Source organism: Zeus faber, assembly GCF_960531495.2.
Source record: "Zeus faber genome assembly, chromosome: 6".
Taxonomy (NCBI): Eukaryota; Metazoa; Chordata; class Actinopteri; order Zeiformes; family Zeidae; genus Zeus; species Zeus faber.
The window spans coordinates 21,541,101-21,562,174 of record NC_137201.1 but is presented as its reverse complement, the minus strand read 5'-3'; the positions used below and the strand labels follow the sequence as shown (position 1 = coordinate 21,562,174).

Below are 21,074 nucleotides of genomic sequence, written 5' to 3'. Positions count from 1 at the left end.
CCTGCTGGGGGGGTACGCAACACGGACGAGCCAACATCACACAGACATCCTTCCTGAAACCTTTTGGTCACTCGCGGGATTTGAAGATCCGAAAAAAAAGAAAAAAAAAAAGAAACGGCGAGTTATGCCGGATGAGAACAGATCACGGTACATCACCTTTCCAACCCCGGCCTCTCGTCTGGAGACAACTGAAACAACCCATGCAAGTCTGAAGCGCACACAGAGCCGAAGCCTGTCTCCCGAAAAAAAAGCAGGAGGCCGGAGCGGCCTCGGTGTGACAGGAGTGACAGAATTCCAGGAATGTCCTGATCCATCAGGGGGATGCATTAGGGAAGAGAGTAGGAATGCTGCCTCCGTGATGATGTTTCAGCTTTGCTAATTTATAATTCCCCCCCCCCCCCCCCCATACACACACACACATACACATGCACGCACACGCACATACACACACGCACACAAAAGTTAAAGTGCAACAAATAGAGAATAAGTCGGATCACATGATAATGTACCGTGGTACTGTGATAATGTACATGGCTCACCTCAGACAACCTCCTGTTAAACGTCATGCATTAGTCATTCCTCACGTCATTCTCTCTAAGTTCTAATTTAAAATGATAAAATGTGAGATCATTTAATGAATAAACTGCCATATTTGATGTTTATCCCCATATTTAATCGACTGGAACTTGGCACTTTGTAAGGAAAAGCCATTCAATACATTTGTGTTGTACGTGTACATGTACTGTATCATCCGTAGGATGTTTCCATTGCTGGTGGCGGAGTCCGCCACTCCTGGCAGGAATGCACTGATTGGGCACGTGCATGAAGCGGTGAATTTAATATAGAGGCGTAGCAAGTTATAGTCAATAAATTGTCAATATTGTTGAAAATTCACAAAAAAAGAACAGCGCTCTCAGATGTAAAAATGTATCCTAAAGTGACCTCTGGGGATGAACTAAGTGTTATCTTATCTTATCTTATGTTATCTTATCTTATCTTAAGTGACCAAGAAAAACTGAAATTGAGTCCATCAATAAGAAGAAGGCAAATTTTGGATCAACCCGGAAAGGTAAAAAGGTAAAAGTTAAAAATTGCCGTTTCCAGTGGATGTAAAATCCCCCAAACACAGATAACCTCATGGATTCCCACGTCTATATTGGATTTGTTAAAGACATGTTAATCTGGTACAGTATAAGCCTTTCCGTTAAGCCTGAAGGTGAGGAGAGGTGATGTCACAGTGAGGTGAACCTCCATCTTGGGAATAGCTGATTATTGGGGTCAAGGGTCCAGGGTCCATTGGGGTCACAGCCCTCTACCTGTCTGACAGACAGGTAGAGGGTTAATGAGCGGCAGGTAGTAATAGAATATATAGTAATTTGGCAGGAATGCATGGACACACACATGGGTGACTCATGTGCTTTGTTTAATTAAAGTAATGAAAGTAATAAAAATGACATTCTGGTTGTTTAGTAAAACATGATTACATCTGCAATGAAGTGAATGTTTTTTTTTATATTTATCATTAATGAAGAAAAAAGTAAACCCCACAAGACAGCCAGGTGAGATCCTATGGGAGTTATTGTCTATGAGGTATTTTGCAGAATGGGATTTAATAGTTTGTGTAGGAGGGGTTTGGGAATGATGATGGGGCGGGACTTTAACTTAATCTCCACAGTCCACAACTCCACAGAAGGCTCCAAAACAGTGAAGCTCTGAGAGGTGAGGGATGGGATGTGATGATAATAACATAATAATGTGATAGCACTTCAATATTTCTCGATTAGTTTCTAGTCATCTTATTTGTTTTGTTTGTTTATGAAGCAACATGTGGAATAACAGCTGATGGAGGCTGCAGCTTCATCCAACATGAGGCTCTGGACGCTGCTCATCCTCCTGATGTGCGCGTCTTCTGCAGCCGGTGAGTGGATCCCGTCCATACACACACACACACACACGCACACACACACACACACACGCACACACACACACACACACACACACACACACACACACACACACACACTTACACGCGCGCACACGCGCACCTACTAGCGCGCGCACACACACACGCACACACACACTTATTGCGTCAAAGTAATTTGGTCTTTAAAATACAGTATTGTGTCTTTAATATTTTAAACCAAGGGTCCCAATTTCGTTGGCCAGACAACTGTACACTTAAAATCCGCAAGATTTATTATTATTATTTTTTTTATCCCATATCTACTATGTTGTGTACATTGTTCAGCTGGTAATTTACAAGAAACAATCATTCAATGTAGGTATTTGCGTTGTATTGGTATTTGCATGCTGTCCTCTATGCTGTCTTTATTGTTGGTGGCAGGGTCCGCCTTTACTGGCATGAATGCCCTGATGATCTGGGGGATTGACACTTTAATGTGGCCCCTTAGATCTATTTTTTTAATCTTAATTAATCCACATAATTTGACGTAATGTTTTCGGAATATAAAATAAGATATAAATATAACAACGATTTGTTTATCATTATGTGTCCATTTTTTTGTACTATTATTTGGCAATTCAGTAATGCACAGCGTTTGTTTTTCCCTTGGTGTTCAATGTGGCCCCCGTTGGAGAAAACAACCTGGCCAGTGGCCTCCAGGTGATTTAAGTTTGGGAGCCCTGATTTAAACAACGCAAATGTCTACTTTAAATGCAAAGGTCCAGCTGCAGAGAGCCGGTGCGCTGGCCGAGCGTGCAACCCCCGAATGGGCAACCTGGCCCTGGGTCGAGTCCTCAGCACTCAGTCCGTCTGTGGGTCCAACTCCTCGGAGCCCTACTGCTTCTACACGCACTCTGCCGGCCCCTACAGGCGGGAGGCGTGCCCAGCCGTAAAGTGCAGCAAGTGTGACGCCAGCGTGGCCGGCCGGGCTCACCCGCCGTCCGCCATGAGCGACTCGTCCTTCCGTCACCCCGACACCTGGTGGCAGTCTGCGGAGGGCGTCGACCGGGAGACGCTACAGCTGGACCTGGAGACCCGCTTCTACTTCACCCACCTCATCTTGGTGTTCCGCTCGCCACGCCCCGCCACCATGGTGCTGGAGCGCTCCCAGGACCACGGGCACTCATGGGAGACCCTCAGATACTTTGCCCGGGACTGTGAGGGGGCGTTCGGCATGGTGGAGGAGGGTCCAGAGGGAGAGGGGGCAACCTGCACCTCCAAGTATTCAAAGCCATATCCATGTACGAGAGGAGAAGTAAGTAGAGCGGGGGGATATGTAAGGGTTCATGTGCATGGGGCCACTGTCGCAAAATAACACCGAACCGGGAGATTTGTATCCGCGACGCAAAGCAGAAGGGTCTTGTATCACTATATTGAATATTTATTTGTTATTAATGTTAAATTAGACATTCACATTAATCGTGCAATGAGACGTGCTGATTGGGACATGCTGAATGGGATGTTGGGGATTTTTACCGTCCACATTGTTTTAGCATGCACGTAGTGCCATATGAGGGATGTGAAACCAGGTGGAGAGGTGGTTGCCTGTAGCAACAATCATTATGAACCCGTCAGCGGCCATTATTGGGCAATAACTGACGAGGTAAAGAAGTGATGTTTCTGACGTTCTAATCAAAGCCTCTACCCGCTCGGCCATAATATCCACATTACTTATGATTGTTTCTGTTCTTTCGTCATGAAAGCGCCAATGGTCATCCTCCAAAATACCAAGCCCTAATCAGTATCCAGGTATCCTCAAAAAACACTGTGACATTTGATTTCATCAGTATCGCCCAGCCCTAGAAGCTCAGATGTGGAGACGCTGTGGGTCGAGTTTTGATTCCTCAGCAGCGACGGATTTGTTCCTTTAATTTAGTCCAATGAACAGCAGAAGAGTGTGTTGTTCGTCTTTTCGGGTTGTGAGAGGTGTAAAGCCTCAGTGTTTCAAAGGGGTTTTTTAAAAGACTTAGTCCTCCTTAGTTGGCGCATCGTTTGATTTTTAAGGGAAACTCGAACATTAAACAGATTTTTTAAAAAAAACGCTATTGGCCTTGGATCACAAAGGCCGAATCGATCAAATTCAGCATTTCCTCTGTCGTCGTACGACGCACCGAACAAACAAACAACCAAAGCTTTGTAACCTAATCTCCCGTCTGTTGGAGCGTCCAAACAGCTGCGTATCTCCCACGGAATATCAATGTTCACTTATCCCCCCCCCAATCGTCTCCCGAGGCGTTTTGGGACGCGCTGCATCATCAGAGCCAAGCTTCCGCCAGGTAGAGGGACCATGGTTTATTTATGAGCCAGGACTGAGGGACGGAGAGATGGACGGATAGAGAGACCGAATACTGTAACACAGAGAGAGAGAGAGAGAGAGAGAGAGAGAGAGAGAGAGAAAGAGAGGATTTTAATATTCATGGCTTCAGATGAGGCTAATTGTGGTGTATTTGCTCCGCTCGCTCTTCATGATCACAGGCAAAGAAAACGCCCCCAATTTCGTTTTTTTTTGCTTTCATTTGAGGGATTTAAAGCATTTTATACAGACACAGTCAAGTCAACCCATTATGTTTATCCATGTACGCACGGATGAACGGAAGAGAATAAATAAATCTACAAATAAAAACACAACATGTGTTTTTATTTGCTTTGTTTGGAAAAAAATATGGCTCTGCGGCGCTGCTCCGCGTAATGGTACGGCCCACTTTAGGGGTGTCTGGAATCGTATTACAAGATTCTTCCAGGCATGAATATGGGAAATATATTGTAATGTTTATGATTGCAGGTAACAAGGATCTATAAATGTTTCGATCCCCCCGGCCTGTTATTTTTACCTTGTTTTGGGGGGGGTTCAAGTCTTAATTAGGGGGGTCAGACCCTGTAATTCGAACCATGTTTTTCAGAATATCTTCTATTTTTAAGAGCATTAAAAGCAAAGCAGATGGATGCTTGTTTTCCCTGGTGGACTTCCGTTAATGAGGTCCTCCGTTTCCACAAGGATCGGCTTCTATTCCTTAACAGGAAATCTTTATGGGTTTTTTAATGCATTTTAACCTTCCTCCGCTCTCCTTCCGTTCTTGGAGGTGATCTACCGCGCTCTGCCTCCCTGGCGCTCCCTGGTGGACCCGTACGGCCCGGCGGCCCAGGCCCAGCTGACGGTGACCAACCTGAGGGTCCGTCTCGGCGGGCACCAGGCGTGCCCGTGCCAGGACAAACAGCCGGGCGGTGGCGGCGGCGCTCCGCCCACCGCTCATCACGCCGTCTACGACTTCATCGTGAAAGGCAGCTGCCTCTGCCACGGCCACGCCGAGCACTGCGGGCCCGCCGCCGGCTTCCGTCCCCGCCCACACAGGACCGGCAACGTGGTGAGGGGGAGGCCCTGGGAAAAAAAAAAAAACCTTCCACACTCAATTCACTCACATGTCCTGTCACGTAAAACCGTTAATGTGCCGCTGTTTTCTGTTTGTTTCTGGGGGTGAAAGGGTTTGGGCTTGTGTTCCAGCCGCTCCGCTGGGGTTTGTTGTCGAGTCTGTTTATTGGACCACGGTTTTTTACCTGCCATTACAGGGATTTGGGGATGTGGAAACCATAATTATAGGGTCTCTCTTTACTGTAAATGTGGATTAGGAACAGAGTACCAACATGGCTTTAGGTGAAACTGGCTTGTTGCACATAATACACTTCATTGTCAGAACGAGGTTTTACTGTCAATACTCAGTCTTCAATTTCTAAAGTCCCCTGCCCCCCCACAAAAACGCAAAATAATTTCAGGAAGAAAACTTAAATGAACTCGCATGCTTGTGTGTGTGTGTGTGTGTGTGTGTGTGTGTGTGTGTGTGTGTGGGTGTGTGTGTGTGTGTGTGTGTGTGTGTGTAATGCATACTGTACACTTTACTCATACGCACAAAGTGAAATAATGCTTGTGAACTGGTTCTTAACTACTTTGCTGAGTGGATGATTCTTTGTGTTCTTTATATGGCTCTTTGGGAAATTAAAAAGGTTCTTAATTTTTATTTGAGTTATTGGATAGCAGGTGATGGCGCATACATTTGGAAAATAACCACACACAGCTATGGTTCATGGGTGGGATGCTACAGAACTTGCTCACATAATAGGACAATTCAAGTGGTAATCCGTAGGATTATTTTGCTTTAACAAATCCCATATTTGATCCGTTTTTGAGCTAGAACTTTATAAGAAACAGCCATTCAGTGTATCTGTGTTACACATTTGATCCTCGATATGCGGTTTCCATTGTTGGTGGCGGGGTCCGCCTTTCTCGGCAAAAATACAAAGATCGGTCACGGGCAAGAAGTGAAAGGCAGCCGCAGTAAATATGATAAAGCAGCGTAGCTCGTTGTGGTCAGTAAACTGTTGATATGGAGGAAAATGGATTCAGGTCAGTTCTCCTATGGCATCGTTCCAAATTAACCATGAAAGAGAACACACACACACGCGCCTGGTGGAGTGTGTTTGTCAAGTGACACGTTGCCGCGCTCTGTGTGTTTCAGGTCCATGGGAGGTGTGTGTGCAGACACAACACGGCCGGCGTGCACTGCGAGCGCTGCGCTCCGCTGCACAACGAACAGCCGTGGCGCGCCGCCAACGGCCTCCTGGGAACGCCACGGGAGTGCAGGAGTGAGCCGCGGGGGAAGTGGGGGTCACATGCAGCGCCGCGATGCTGCCTTACCCGGGCATACACAGTATATACAGTACATGTTGAGGGCAGGAAATGAGATTATCTTTTTACAACTCGGGTAGTACAGTAGGTCACCTTCAGTGACTTTCCTTGGTGAAGGCCGTTGAAGGTCTGTGGTGGAAGAAGAACTCAGAGCTTTTAAGTTAAAGTACAAATGCCCCGACACAAAATGACTCGAGTAGGTGGAAGCACCACTTTGACATTTCTAGAGCGAGTATACAGTACAAGTGCCAGTATTTAAACATGTGCTTTTATGTAATGTCATTTAAGTATTAAAAGTAAAAGTACTTGTCATTGACTATGATGGGACATAGAGCAATTTTTTTCTGAAGTTCATGCTCATGCAGGTCCTGATTGTAATTACTTGTATGTATTTAATCAGCAATTCCATAAATCCAATCCCTGATTTTGATATACATGAATAAAAATCCAGATAAAAAAAAAATTATAAACACGACTGATGTAGTAGAGTAAAACATATAGATATGTGCTTTGAAATGTAGTGAAGTAAAAGTCAAAAGTCTCCAAAACTGAATATACTTAAGGAAGTACAGATACTTGAGAAAAAGTACAGGAACAAAAATACATTTCATCATTAAGTCCTGTTATCTCTCCACGCCCCGGAACAGAGTGTAAGTGTAACGGCCACGCCCGGAGCTGTCACCTGGACCGCCGGCTCTGGGCGGCCACCAGGGGGCGCAGCGGAGGGGTGTGCGACTGCCAGCACAACACAGGCGGACGGCAGTGCCAGGGCTGCAGGACGGGGTTCTACAGAGACCCAGCGAGAGAGAGGAGCCACCCAGAGTCCTGCAGGCGTGAGGAATCTATCTATCTATCTATCTATCTATCTATCTATCTATCTATCTATCTATCTATCTATCTATCTATCTGTCTATCTGTCGGTCTGTCTGTCCGTCCATTCATCCATCATCATCAGCTCCGCAGCCGAGGGTGCGGTCCGCAGCTGAGATCAGAGCAATCTTTTTTTCCAAAGAAAGCAAATATAAATTGTGTTTATTGTAGATTTATATAGTTCACTCTGTTTTCTAATGGAATGAAGCAAAAAAAAACAACCCCTTGTGTAACTATGCGTAACAGGGACACTTTCTCAGTCACTGCCTTCCACCCCAACCCGGATTGTCGCTGTATAATTCGCACTGTAATGCTGACTCCCACAATTGTCAGGTTATGAGGCTTGGGGCGACAATTCCAGCGCTGACAGTAAATCATACGTTGATAATCAGCCACAAAAAACTCCCACATGAAGCTTTAAGTGAATTACGTCGCTGACCCTCTCCATAATATAACTGTAACAGAGGCGTGTTGAGCTGTTATGAGTTATTATGTCACTTTTATTTGGAGTGTGACACTAATGACAAAGAAATTGAGTTTCCACGTGATCCATACAAGCACATTTTTCCAATTCCAGCCCCTTTACTCAGGCGTGCTGCAGCATTTTTAAGAACAAACAGCCTTTTTTGGGAACCAATGTTGCCCAGTTCAAACAAAAAGTTAGTGCGTCATCATAGTGGGAGGAGAGGCAGAGGCAGGATTTAGAAACTGTTTCTGGTGAACATGCATTGCAGATTTTGTCCAAACTGAGAATGTAGTATCCTGCCCTGTTACCCCGGTACAACAGAATAGTTTTGTTTTTATATTCTAATGTGAAATTCCTGTTTGTATTCTGTGTATTATTTTTTTTAGGTGAACTTGCATTTATAACTATCACATCCAGATGGAAAATATGAGTAAGAATCAGGCTTTATTGGCCTTTAATACGCTGACACACAATTCAGTCAATTTCAGTACAATGCAAACTTACAATAAATAGTGAAAGAAAAAAAAAGTGAAGTTCAAGCAAAGTGAAGAATTAAACACTCACTGAGTCTTTTTACACTAACCATTAGTGAATTGCCTTATAATGACAAAATAGATATTTAAATAAAAATAATAAAATAAAATGGAATAAATAAACAAATAAATAAATAAATAAATAAATAAATAAAACGAAAGTAAAAAGTAAAAGTAAAGTAAAAATTATCATATCATATCAAAATTAAATATCAAATAAAAATAGACGATTATATTATAATATTAATTAAAATAAAACCTTTGTTATATAATTTTTTTATTCAGTTTTATATTCTGAAAACATTAAAACTAAAATTGCATTGAATGAGTATTAATTCTCATTAACTTTAAAATTCAGTCATTTGAAAAATAATATGTGGGTCGGATTTAACAATACATAACCCGGGCCCGCATGCCACATTAGGGTCGTGAGGAGATTTAATGCGGTCTGCTTGTCAAGAGGTTTATTGAATATGTGATATATAAACATGGAGCAGACCGCATTAAATCTCCTCACGACCCTAATGTGGCACGCGGGCCCTGGTTTGAGACGCACAAGATATATAATCTGTTACGTTAGACATTATGGAGATTTTGTCAGAGTATCAAACCACCGTACAGGATGTGAAATGAGTACAAGGTGCAAGCAGCGGGCAGCTAAGCAAAAACCCCAAAAAGAAACGTGATAGTTGAATTCATGAATTAATCAAGTTCAGTTGCACAGTCCACAGGCCTCCAGATCTCCCGTGTAAACATGAAATGCCTCTCCTGTCCCCCCCCCCCCCCCCCCCCACACACACACGCACGCACGCACGCACACATACACACACCCCTGCTACAGCCTGTTCCTGCCACCCTGTGGGGTCCGTGCTCTCGGGGGCCATCGCCCTCTGTGATCCCCACAGCGGGGCTTGCACCTGTAAGCCGGGGGTCTCTGGCCCGCACTGTGACCGCTGCATGCTGGGATACTGGGGGCTCCAGCGCTACGGCTGCCGGCCCTGCGGCTGCACAGCGGGCTGCGACCCCTACACCGGAGATTGCATTCCTGGGTGAGTGCCAGGAACTCCAGCGGCACTTAATAGTCCCATGCAATTATATGTAGAGAGGGCTGGAGAAGGAGATGTGTGCTTCAGCGGAGCCATATATCCTGAATAATTGCTGCGGAGAGTAATGTTGTGTGTGACGGCAGTAATCTCTGCGGCACAGCTCGGAGGTGGAGGAGGTGGAGGTCCCCTATACAGCCACCGGTCACATGGGGCGCAGCAGCAGTGATAGTGAGCGGGGAGTCTTTAGGGCAGAGGAGCTTTTCTCTGCACTGCACCATTCTGGTGAGTCACAGGTCCGAACACACACACACACACACATGCGCACGCACGTGCGCACACACACACACACACACACACACTTGCATGTACAGTATATAGTTGTATATATATATATATATATACTGTATACACCCACACAGGTTCTAATAGAAATGCTTAATAAATAAATGATTGTATCGTACCAATGTATATCATAATGTCATAAATCCTAACAAAGTTTTATTTATATTCCCATTTTCAGCACAATGCAAGTGTGTAGAAATGAATCTTGGCACTCCTAAATTCTTCTGCTCTATGGAGTACGACTATGGTAAGTGCAATTTTACAACAAGAAAGTGGTGACGCCATTTTTTTGAGGTGCTTGGACCTGTCCTGGGCCAAAAGTTCTTGAAAAGCCCCAATGAGGTGACGGAGAGGAGTAAGTATTTTTACTTTGGAAAGCTGTGATTGGGAGAATTGCATCGCAACACAAAACGCTGAGTCACCGAATCCCCATTTTCGGTATTCAGCGCTGATGGTGAGGGTGGCGTCGGCGCACGATAGAGGCTCCCACGCAGAGGTGGAGGTGAAGGTGAAGAAGGTCCTGTACGCGAAGCCCGGGATGGACGTCCAGCGGGGAGGAGGGGCCACGCTCTACCCCGCGTCCTGGACCAGCCGGGGCTGCACCTGCCCCGTGCTCAGCCCAGGTCAGGACCATCCCAAACTTTATTGGTCGTAATGCAGGGGCTGCTAATTCGTCGACGCTGCGCTCCTGGCGGCGTTGTGCTGAGTAGCAGATCTTTGTCGCAGTTTGGGGGAACCTTTGAGTCGGAGCCAATGTCTGAACACTACCCATTCAAGCGGAGGTTTGCAGCCGAATGATTACAGCCGTTGCTTTGTTACGAGAGCCTTTCACGGGCAGGTCTCCAAATGAAAACACTTCAGGCAACAATGAATAAAGCTACTCTATAATGAACTACTTTTATGGCTCCATAGAAATATATTTATCTTCTTACATGAGGTCCCTGCTCACCGCGGTGCGTCCAGTGGAAGTCTCAGGAGCCTTGTTCAGGAGTAGTTCTCTGACCTCCTCTCTGTTCCAGGGTCGGAATACGCCGTGGCCGGGCACCAGGACCGGAGGACGGGACGTCTGATGGTCAACGCCAAGAGCCTGGTGAAAGCGTGGAGGCCCAGCCTGGGACGCAAGCTCCACCACATGCTGAGGAGAGACTGTGGACGGCGGTAGGACGGGGCGGACGGAGGAAGCGGAAGAACCGCGATGGACGACAGGTTGGACGAGGACGAGGCACTTCTCACGGTGGACTTTGCGGACGTTCTTCTGTCTCAAAGTGTGATCCACAAGCCCCAGAAAATGGACAGACGGACTGATAGATAGATTCTTGGACACCGGGAGGCGGGTTTTGACGCTTGCGGTGGAAACTGACAGACTGACTATCCGCCTCTGCGGGATGAGAGAATTTATTTTTGGATCTTTGCATCTTGGAATTTAATTTCCGCGCCGCACTCGGCCATGGCTATCGTGTCTATTCAGGGTTATTTATAAAGCGATGAGGAGGTTTGTCTGAAAGTGGTGAAGTACTGTGTCCTGTGCCAGATCCTCTGCTAAGCACCTGACGAGGCAAAATCGCCAAAAGATGAAGGTTGTGTCCCAAATCCCAAAACGTATCGGTTTCATTCAGGGCTGGGTACTGTGAGCATTTTCAAAGGCACAGACACAACTGTCCTTCTGTTCTCACCGCTATTGGCCATAAATCCTGAATGAATAAACTTTAGAATGGTACAATCTGTGTATATCAGGGAGTGTGTGTCTGAGTGTGTGCAGTATCGTATGCGTTTGTGACCCTCTCAATGTGTGTGTGTGTGTGTGTGTGTGTGTGTGTGTGTGTGCACGTGTGTCTATGTGCGTGCGTGCGTGTGTGTGTGTGTGTGTGTGTGTGTGTGTGTGTGTGTGTGTGTGTGTGTGTGTGTGTGTGTGTGTGTGTGTGCGCGCGCGCGAGCGCTCTCTGAATGTCCTTGACAGCGAGGCCGGCTCCGTGGGTCAGAACAAGTAGCTCCTGGAGGGGAAAGGGATGAAAGAAACATTAAAGGAATCAGGCGGCTTAATGCGAACACTCCTGGCCGCGCATCGCTCACCCACCCGCTGTCTGACAAGAGCAAAACACGCTCACCCCGACCCCGAGCCCCCGAGACGCACCACCCACCCAAGCACTCGCAACGGGAATTACAGTTCCACTACACACTGAGGAAAAAATATGTAAAGGAAACCATTCTTCAGAGTGACACCGCAGGGGAACCAACTTTTGGTTTCTCGTTCCAAACGTGTGGTCCGGGGACCCAACAAGGGCCTTTCAAGAGGTTCCGGGGGCATCCCCCAGCAAAATGACCAATAGTGAAACTTCACTGTTTTCTCACTTAATAATTTACAAGACGTAAGCACTGTTTTGATCATAGTTACACTGCCCTATCTCCCTAACAAGAGAATAGACACAAAATCATACACTGATCAGCCCCAGCATTAAAACCACCACTAATAACCACTAATATTATGTAGCTCCCCCTCGTACTGCCAAAACAGCTCTGACCCGTGGAGGCATGGACTCCACAAGACCTCTGAAGGTGTCCTGTGGTATCTGGCACCAAGACGTTAGAAGCAGATCCTTTATGTCCTGGAAGTCGCGAGGTGGGGCCCCATGGATCAGGCTTGTTGTTCCAGCACATCCAACAGATGCTCCATCAGATCGGACCCAAACCCCGCCCATCCACATGATGGAGAAGAAAATGTGATTCATCAGACCAGGCCACCTTCTTCCATTGCTCCATGGTCCAGTTCTGATGCTCACATGTCCATTGTGGGCGCGTTCGGTGGTGGACGGGCGTAATGGACACTCTGACCGGTCCCAAATGCAGCAAGCTGTGAAGCACTGTGTGTTCTGACACCTTTCTCTCATAGCATCATTAACTATTCCACCAATTTGTGCTACAGTAGTTATTTTGTGGGTTCGGACCAGACAGGTTAGACCTCGCTCCCAACGCACATCAATGAGCCCATTGGCACCATTGACCCTGTCGCTGGTTCACCGGTTGTCCTTCCTTGGACCACTTTTGGTAGGTACTAACCACTGCATACCAGGAACACCCCACAAGACCTGCCGTTTTGGAGATGCTCTGACCCAGTCGTCTAGCCATCTAGTCGTCTATCACAATTTGAAATCTGTCCAGTTTGGGGTCTCATTGACAAAATTCTATCAGTTGGGATCTGTGGCCTAATGTTTATCAGATTGAGTGGTCTTGATATGGAAAAAAGATTGAGAACCACTGCTATATAGATCGTTTTGGACCAAAGTTCTGAAAAGCAGCCTGTTTTTTAACCTTTTAGATTAGTCAGCTGCAATGTGTTTAATTTACCTTCTATAGGCCTGGATTTACAATGTTGCACAATATCTAATTGTCTTATACCGTAGTATAAGTATTTGCCAAATTTATGGCATCGCCCACCATCCCATAGCCGAAATCACAATGATGAACCTTTTCATGTGCCAAACAACCATATGAGGAACATCCACTAAATAATGGAGTTCTTCAGACGGTAATAGGTCTTCGTGGGTGGAGCCTTTTAAAGAACCAGCTGAGAACCAATTTGTTTCACACCACTCACTTAACAGTTTCACTTCTGAGTGGATTATTGACTTAGTGAGGAATGTGCTGTTGTCCTGGGAAGACCTGGTTTAGCTGCGTTCCAAATTAGTATTCCTTAGAGCAAACCTCCCTCTGTGTGTGTGCGTGTGTGTGTGTGTGTGTGTGTGTGTGTGTGTGTGTGTGTGTGTGTGTGTGTGTGTGTGTGCCTGTGCGTTGAGTGTTTCCGTCGTTAACCAGCAGCAACCTCTGTTGCCCTAAAATCAGTGTGTATTAAAAGGCCGGGCATGAACTGACGTCACGGTGAGTTCACAGGCCGTGTGTTTGAGCCGCGCTCGGTTAAGAATAGTACCATCGTCCGTCTCCAAGGAGGATGGGACATGATGCATTCCTCAACTCTGACATCACCGCCGCCCACGTCCTTGTCCCCGGGAATTTAAGGAAACTAATTGTGGTGGCCTGGAATGTACTGTACATGAGAAGGGACATTGGAATCAGACGTTTTGTTCTGTTTTATGTGCAGAATGTGTGGTTCTGGCTCGCTATTTATCCTCCCCGGAGGGTCGCTGAGGGTCACATTATATGTCAATTAATTTTACTGTCCGAAGCCGGTCCTTGCAAACATCCACTGCTATAGATTTAACGGTGCAATTATGGGTTTAATATCGCCCTCCGTTGGTCGAAAGTTAAAAATACACTTTTACATCTTGTGAGTGTGATAATGAATGAATGTCATGTACCGAGCGTCTGATTGTGTTGCCAGAGATAATATGGCCCTTGTAAATATGGAGATAGAAATAAATATGAAGATTTATAACAATTTATTTCTTAGAAAATTGCATTAAATTAAAATAGAGCAAACAAATATAGAAATATAAATACTTTTATAGCATTTAGTTTGTTTTTTCTTAACAAGGCATAGAAGCGTAACATGAGGTGGGGCATTCGCCAAAACCTGTTTTTGCATAACTATTTTGCATACTGATTTTTTTTTTTGCATATTTTCTTAAAGAAGCAGAGCAAAGTATAATGTTGGAAACAGCAATAAGTATGAAACAACAATACTATAGTTTGTCTTATACAATATGCCCTTTTTTATGATTGGCTTGATCCTATGGGAAAAATCTATTTACGTAAGCTACGGCCGTGACATCAGTCTCTTGCTCTTGCTGAACTATTTTCTAAAGTCGAAGTGGGGAAGTCCAGGTTCGGGTATAAAAGCCCTGCCACGTTTTGGCTCCGCCCATGCACCAAGGCAGCTGACTTTGCTACTGTTTTGTGCCTGTACTTAAAAAAAATCCGGATGTTAACTCAAAATACTGCGGATGGCTTTTACCTCCAGAAGCTGGAATTCACACCTCTGATCTAATGCTGCGTCTGGAATGACGTCGTTGAATAATTTAGTACGAAAAACGTGTGTCTGAAACCATAGCATGTGTCCAGTGCATTGTGTACCAGGATGACATACTACATCCGGTGAAATATCGTAGTATGCAAGCACTGTGGCGAGCGTATCGCACAATGCATTGCGAGGGCAAGACGCTGGTAAAGGTGTCTGTGCAGTGTCGTCAGGACAACGTGCTAAAAGGAAATGGAGCGGCAATATCATGATGAAGTATGTCGGAGAAGAAGCCATCTTTCTCTCTACTCACATACTACACTACGCTGGACGATAGTACCAACGCGTATTGTGTCCTATGCAGTAGTAAGTAGTGTGTAGTATGCACTTTGTCGTTTTCCAATTCCAGACGCAGCATAACGGTAGGACTCAAGCAGAAAGAAATGTCGGACACAGAGATATTGCATATTTGTGTGGTCTGCAACCCAGGTGGAGGTGGGGGCCCTGAGGGTGGAGCGCACTCAGTAGTCGTCTCCGCGGCTCACCACCTCCTTGCAGGTGGGCCTGAGTAGGATGGTGTGCTCGTACTGGGCCGTGTAGCTGCCCTTGGTGTCGCAGAGAGGCGGGTACGGGTTAATGATGCCCAGGTCGCACAGGTTCTTCAGCGCCATCAGGTACTTGCTCTCGCCGTGACGGTCCAGCCAGCGGCGGCAGAATGCCAGGGTGCCAAAGTTCTCGTTGATCACGTTCAACAGATGTTTGGCCCTGGGAAGCCTGCCGCGTAGTGGGGAGACATAGAGACATGACCCTTTCTTTAGCATTGGAGGTTTTGAATTGAGAAAATGAGACGTGCGCCTCGGCCTAAAGCCCGCTTCACACCAAATCCGACAAACGTCAACAACAGACCGGGCGTCCATTCATTCCTATTGAGATTCGGAGGTGTGTTCAAGGCTCCGGGAGGAGAAGTTTCTAAAAGTTATGTATGGATAGTTTTCATTATCAATACATCTTTTTTTATATAAGTGAATTGTGTGCACTCATCATTTCTTTTTTCGCACTTTGCAAACGCTATATAAAGCAGGTTTTAAACTGTCATTCATGGGAAAAGGTTAATCTTCCGTTGATCAAACTACTCACTGATCTGGAAAAAAACGATCTCTCCCATTTCCTCCCACATATTTTGTGATGCGAAACTTATACGCAGTTCATCCGGATGGGAGGATCCGGCTGTCGGGTTGCGATTACGGATTCTGTGTGAAGCGGCTTCAGAATAATGTTCGTGATCAATATTTTGTTTCAAGTATTGACACTGAGATGGAACAAAATCGGCAGGAGAACCTTATTGGCACGTGTCCAATGTTGAAGTTCTTCATGTAATGTGAGCACTCCATGTCGTCATAGACCGCCCCTCTGCCAGTGCTGCCGAACGTCTCGATGGCGTAAACCTCGCCTTCCTGAGACACAACAAGACGCTCAATGATGACGAGTGATTTACCTTTTCTTTTTGCATATTATCGTACCATAAAATCTGTCCGCCTTAACGGAAACTCTCATGACGACATGAGGGGAATCGTTTCATTTTTCGACAAAGGTCGTTGAGAAGACAAAATAAAATCCTCCCGCCGTGAGTGGAGCTTTTTCCCGGGACCTGAGAGCAAATTGAGTCAATAACTCAGGATGTCAGCCGCTGTCGTGTTGGTGTGCAGTCTATTAGAGACAGCAGCGTCCTTTTTGAGAGTCATCTGTTGTACGGGCGGAGCGGGCGGGGGCTCCGCTGGTGTTCTGCATCTCTATCAAGGCCCGGCAGTTGTCGGGCTCCCTGTGTTGTTAGCTGATAACGCTGCATTGATAATCAGCCAGAGTGCGCGGTGGCCCCGCGGCACGCCCGGCCGCCCCGCACTCTGATCTGATCACGGAGAAGGTAATGGCCCCGTTACACCAACACACCTCGGCTAAAACCACAACACAGAAAGCTGCCACATCAGCAGGCCCGCGCCACGCGCAAACGCACAAACACACACACACACACACACACACACACACTCTCTCTCTCGCTCTCTCTCTCTCTTTCTCCATCAGGTAAAAACACCCGACTCAGCAGCGTGCCAATTAAAAAGCTCGGTTCTGTCCAAATCGCATTAGGCGTGGCGGCCGTTGGAGCGCAGCGTGCACGGACATCGCAGATTTCGCCTCTGGAAGCCAGATCTTACCCAGCTCTGATGGGGCGTGTTCCCCCTTTTTAGATAGTCTTTTGAGTTTCCAAAACACGATTGCCCTTACGGTGAAATTACGATGCACGGGCTTACAGCGCGTGTTGCAACTCGAGGCGGATGCTAATTCCATTAAAGGTGTAATTAAAGTGCTGAAGAGTGAGACGGAGAAGGTGTGACGGCGGACACCAAAACCCCTTTCTACACCCAATTACACTTAAGGCTTAATTTATGGCATGGCACTTAAAAAAAAAATCAAGGACAGGCTACAACCGTGCTTTTGAGTTCATAATCCAGCTTTATCCACATACACTCTAGGTACAGTCAACGTGATCAGAGAATAAAGGTCAAACCTCCATCCTGGTGGCCTCTCCGCCCTTCACAATCGGGACCGTCTTCCCTGAGTGGATCCGGTACGGCCCGATGGAGTGGCCGTTGAGGTTCCTGATCGGCTTCACTGTGGGAGAAAGCCGGCACGGAGGAGCGATTAGGAAGGCGCTCTGCGCGACACCGAGGCGCTTAAGAGACAACGACGACGAAGGAGCTCAGTGGCACCTTGGTAAGTTTTGCCATCGATCTCCACCTCGTACGACTCCATGACCTCCTGGATGGTCTCGCCCACGTCGCACAGGCGCACGTCGATCCCTGCAAACTGATGCCGACAGAGACGTTTGTGGGGGGAAAGACGGGCAAGCAAACTGCCTGCAGCGGCGGCGGCGTCTCATTGCGAGGCCTGTGATTTAAAAGCGGCGTTACCTTGATGCCGGTGTTGGTGGCATCTCTCACGGCCTCCAGCAGCCTGTCATACTTTGGATTAAAGGTGACGGTGAAGGCACAGTCTATTATTCGACCTGGAAGAGCGAGCGGAGACGTTATTTACAGCACGCATTCGGCGGTTCTGCCCAGCCGTCAATCCAGATTCACGGCGTGAAACGCCCGAGCGCCCTCCCTCTCACCGTTGATGTGCGTCCCGAAGTCGATCTTGCAGACGTCGTCGTAGCGCAGCACGGTGGGGTCTCCGGCGTTGGGGGTGTAGTGGGCGGCACAGTGGTTGATGGAGCAGCCGGTGGGGAAGGCCAGACCCGCCTTGAGCCCGTTCTCCTTGATGAGCCTCCTGGAGCAGTCCTCCAGCCGCTCACTGCCGGGGGGGAGAGAGGGCAGAGTTCACGGACGAGGGGACGACATGTCATGGCGGATGAGGCTCACGGTTAAGACACTACGGGGTCAGCAGTCCCTCTGCTCGCTGATGAATTCGAAAATGGTCTGTTTACGAGCCAGTGCCCGGAAAAGTTATCACTGAAACAACATGGTCCACAGTCCAAGCTATTGCGTCTCCAGTTTTGAGGTGGACACACAATAGGGAAGGATAAGAAAATGAGGGGAATATTTCACCAGATGTCGATCATGCTCATCCCGGGCTCGATCCAGCTCCTGACGTAGGCGCGGACCTGCCGGTGAGCCTCCGCCGCCTGCCGGAAGTCGCTCCACATCTCCTCGTTGGCCTTATCCAGCACCCGCTTCTCCTCGTTGGTGGTCCGCCATGCTGCACTGCGCCTGGTGGGGGTGGAGACAGGTGTGTGTGTGTGTGTGTGTGTGTGTGTGTGTGTGTGTGTGTGTGTGTGTGTGTGTGTGTGTGTGCACGTGTGTGCATGTGTGTATTTTCTCATTATGCAAATGTTTGTAATGAGGATGTGACATCCAGCCGACTGCACCGAGGCAACGTTTCCTATGGAGCACACATGGACGCCAAAGACGTCAAAGCAAATGAAATGGTGCAAAATAGGAAAATGAAACCACACACACACACACACACACACACACACACACACACACACACACACACACACACACACACACACACACACACACACACACACCCCCGCCTCATCTCATCTCACGTTATTCCGTTTTAAGACTTTCCCGGAGTGCGAGGGAGCGCGTGGAGGTCACGTACCCGTCTTTGGACGGCGGATACTCGCTCTCCTCTCCCTTCGGAAAGTCTCCGCCGGGATAGAGCTCGCAAATGGGGACCGAGGGAGGGTCAGTCTGTCCCTTCACTGTGGCCCAGATAGAGGGGAGAAATGGAGGCGAGGAAGAGGGGGAGAGACAGAGAGGGAGTCGGTGTCCCTGAATTCAACAGCTTAACTGTCCGTGCGTTTTTATCACCGCCAGACTGTGGAGTTGTACATCACCTTGCACAGAAGACGATAAAAATATTTTGCTCTGCATTCCCTACACGTTGAGATACATGTTGGATATGACATGAGACTACGGGAAGCGCATAGCGTGATGCATTAATCGCAGATGTGTACTTTTCCTTTAGAATTCTTCAAATAAAGAAAGAATTGCCCCTTAATCTGACGGCATCATGAAGATGAGTTACGGTTAAAGTCGAAGGGGGTCACGCTGCAGCAGGGCTTACATGCTTTCTTTTTCTTCTTCTTCTTTTCCCGTTTCCCCGCCGGGGTCTCGCCCCGGTCTCCATCTGTTGAAAAAGCATCATTTGTTTCAACACGCCGTGAGAGTCGAGCAACACCGATGGGGGCCCTGGGCGCAGTTCCCCCCGGAGAATCACACGTCGCACCACAGAGGCGAGCTCGCCGGATTACGCCGCAGCAGGACCTCAGGGGTCAGCGCGGGTCGCCCTGCAGCTAATGACGGTGATGCTGATGGTGCTGATGGCGCTGATGGCGATGATGAGGAAATCACCTTTGTCTCCATCCCCCTCCTTGGCTTTGTCCTCCAGAGAATGCCGCTCCAACTCCTTCAGCAGCTCACACACACCTTTGGCTTCTCCAGCCGCCTCGGCCCCGTTTGTCCCTGCTGCAAAGTCACACACACACTCATGCATGCATGTGCAAGCGCACGCGCGCGCGCGCACACGCACACACACACACACACACACACACACACACACACACACACACACACACACACACACACACACACATTCAGAGAAGTACAGAAAACATAGCATGCACACAACACTCATAGGGATATTGGGGGGGGTAAATGGTTCATGCTTCTGAGTCATTTAAAGAAAGTGCATCAGATCTCAGCTTGGCAGGGTCCGTGCATAATTCCTTTCTATAGCTTGTGAATCAATATCCTCAAGGACACACAGTATGCACCTTGCAGCATTATAACATTTGGACCTTCAGAGTCACTGCCGTGTGTGTTCCACGTGCACCCGGGGCAGGTTCCACAAGTTAGGCTTTTCACAATTTCACATTTCCACACTATGAGGCTACGGGGTGTAAAATGACACTATTGATTATTCCTCAAAATGTCCTATTTAAACGTTTTAATTTTCATTTTCCACGACTGTGGTTTTGATCCTATTGCACCAAAACTGGCTCTACTTCTATGACATAACTGTGTGCAGCTCAGAGGGATTTAAAGCATAGAAGCAGAGCATATCCAGTGTAAAAAATGTATTTCCTCCCATTTCTTGACCTGACAGCATTACACCAAATGATATATCCAGCTTTGGAAAGAGAAGTCCCAGTTCCAGAGATGAGCGTCCCCGCGTCCGGATGCCTCCGATGCTGGGACAGTTGGAAAGTCCCGTGCTGGTGGACCGCTGTGGGCGCCTCTTACCTGCTGCGGTGGGTTTGTTCTTCCTCTTTTTCCTCCTCTTCTTCTTGGCCGACTCCGAGGCGTCCGCCTCCTCCCGCTCCGCGTCCCCGTTGAGAAGTTGGGGCTCCGGTCCGCGGGGCTGCGGCTGCGGCTCCGCCATGATCAGACTGAGAAGTGACGCAGGAGCTGCGGGAGCCTCCGGTGGCCAGAGCGGAGAGAGGAGCCAATGATCGGCCGCTGGGTGACCGCCCTGCGAACCCCCCCTTGGAACTACTACGCCGGGGAACATGGGGTTAAGTTTGCAATGGAATTAATGAATGGGACGCATCCTCAAATGCATCGGGGCGTGTTCGGGGCGAGAGAAGACAGCCGTGGCGACTTTAGAAAAGCAGTTTAAAGTCTTCCCGTGTCCTCTGTAAATGACCTGCAGACGCCCCGCCGCTTGCCTCCTCTTCCCCGCCGCACCGCTCAAGTTTCA

General features: G+C 47.6%; 2 protein-coding genes across 2 annotated transcripts; one reads left to right on the top strand and one right to left on the bottom strand.

Moving 5' to 3' along the window:
* Nucleotides 1-1,696: 1,696 nt before the first annotated feature.
* Nucleotides 1,697-11,384, top strand: LOC307231996 (netrin-4-like). The gene is made up of 10 exons (XM_080002877.1): nucleotides 1,697-1,719; nucleotides 1,822-1,918; nucleotides 2,683-3,218; nucleotides 5,044-5,325; nucleotides 6,472-6,598; nucleotides 7,289-7,474; nucleotides 9,352-9,559; nucleotides 9,717-9,849; nucleotides 10,290-10,521; nucleotides 10,918-11,384. Exons 2-10 carry the CDS (start codon nucleotides 1,843-1,845, stop codon nucleotides 11,058-11,060), a joined length of 1,923 nt encoding a protein of 640 aa, XP_079859003.1. The 5' UTR covers nucleotides 1,697-1,719; nucleotides 1,822-1,842; the 3' UTR covers nucleotides 11,061-11,384.
* Nucleotides 11,385-14,272: 2,888 nt separating this feature from the next.
* Nucleotides 14,273-20,759, bottom strand: LOC307231772 (methionine aminopeptidase 2-like). The gene is made up of 11 exons (XM_080002592.1): nucleotides 20,618-20,759; nucleotides 19,727-19,840; nucleotides 19,440-19,502; nucleotides 18,972-19,074; nucleotides 18,410-18,571; nucleotides 17,974-18,155; nucleotides 17,774-17,868; nucleotides 17,573-17,669; nucleotides 17,371-17,474; nucleotides 16,146-16,261; nucleotides 14,273-15,581 (listed from the first exon to the last, which is right to left on the bottom strand). Exons 1-11 carry the CDS (start codon nucleotides 20,754-20,756, stop codon nucleotides 15,329-15,331), a joined length of 1,428 nt encoding a protein of 475 aa, XP_079858718.1. The 5' UTR covers nucleotides 20,757-20,759; the 3' UTR covers nucleotides 14,273-15,328.
* Between the last annotated feature and the right edge of the window lie 315 nt (nucleotides 20,760-21,074).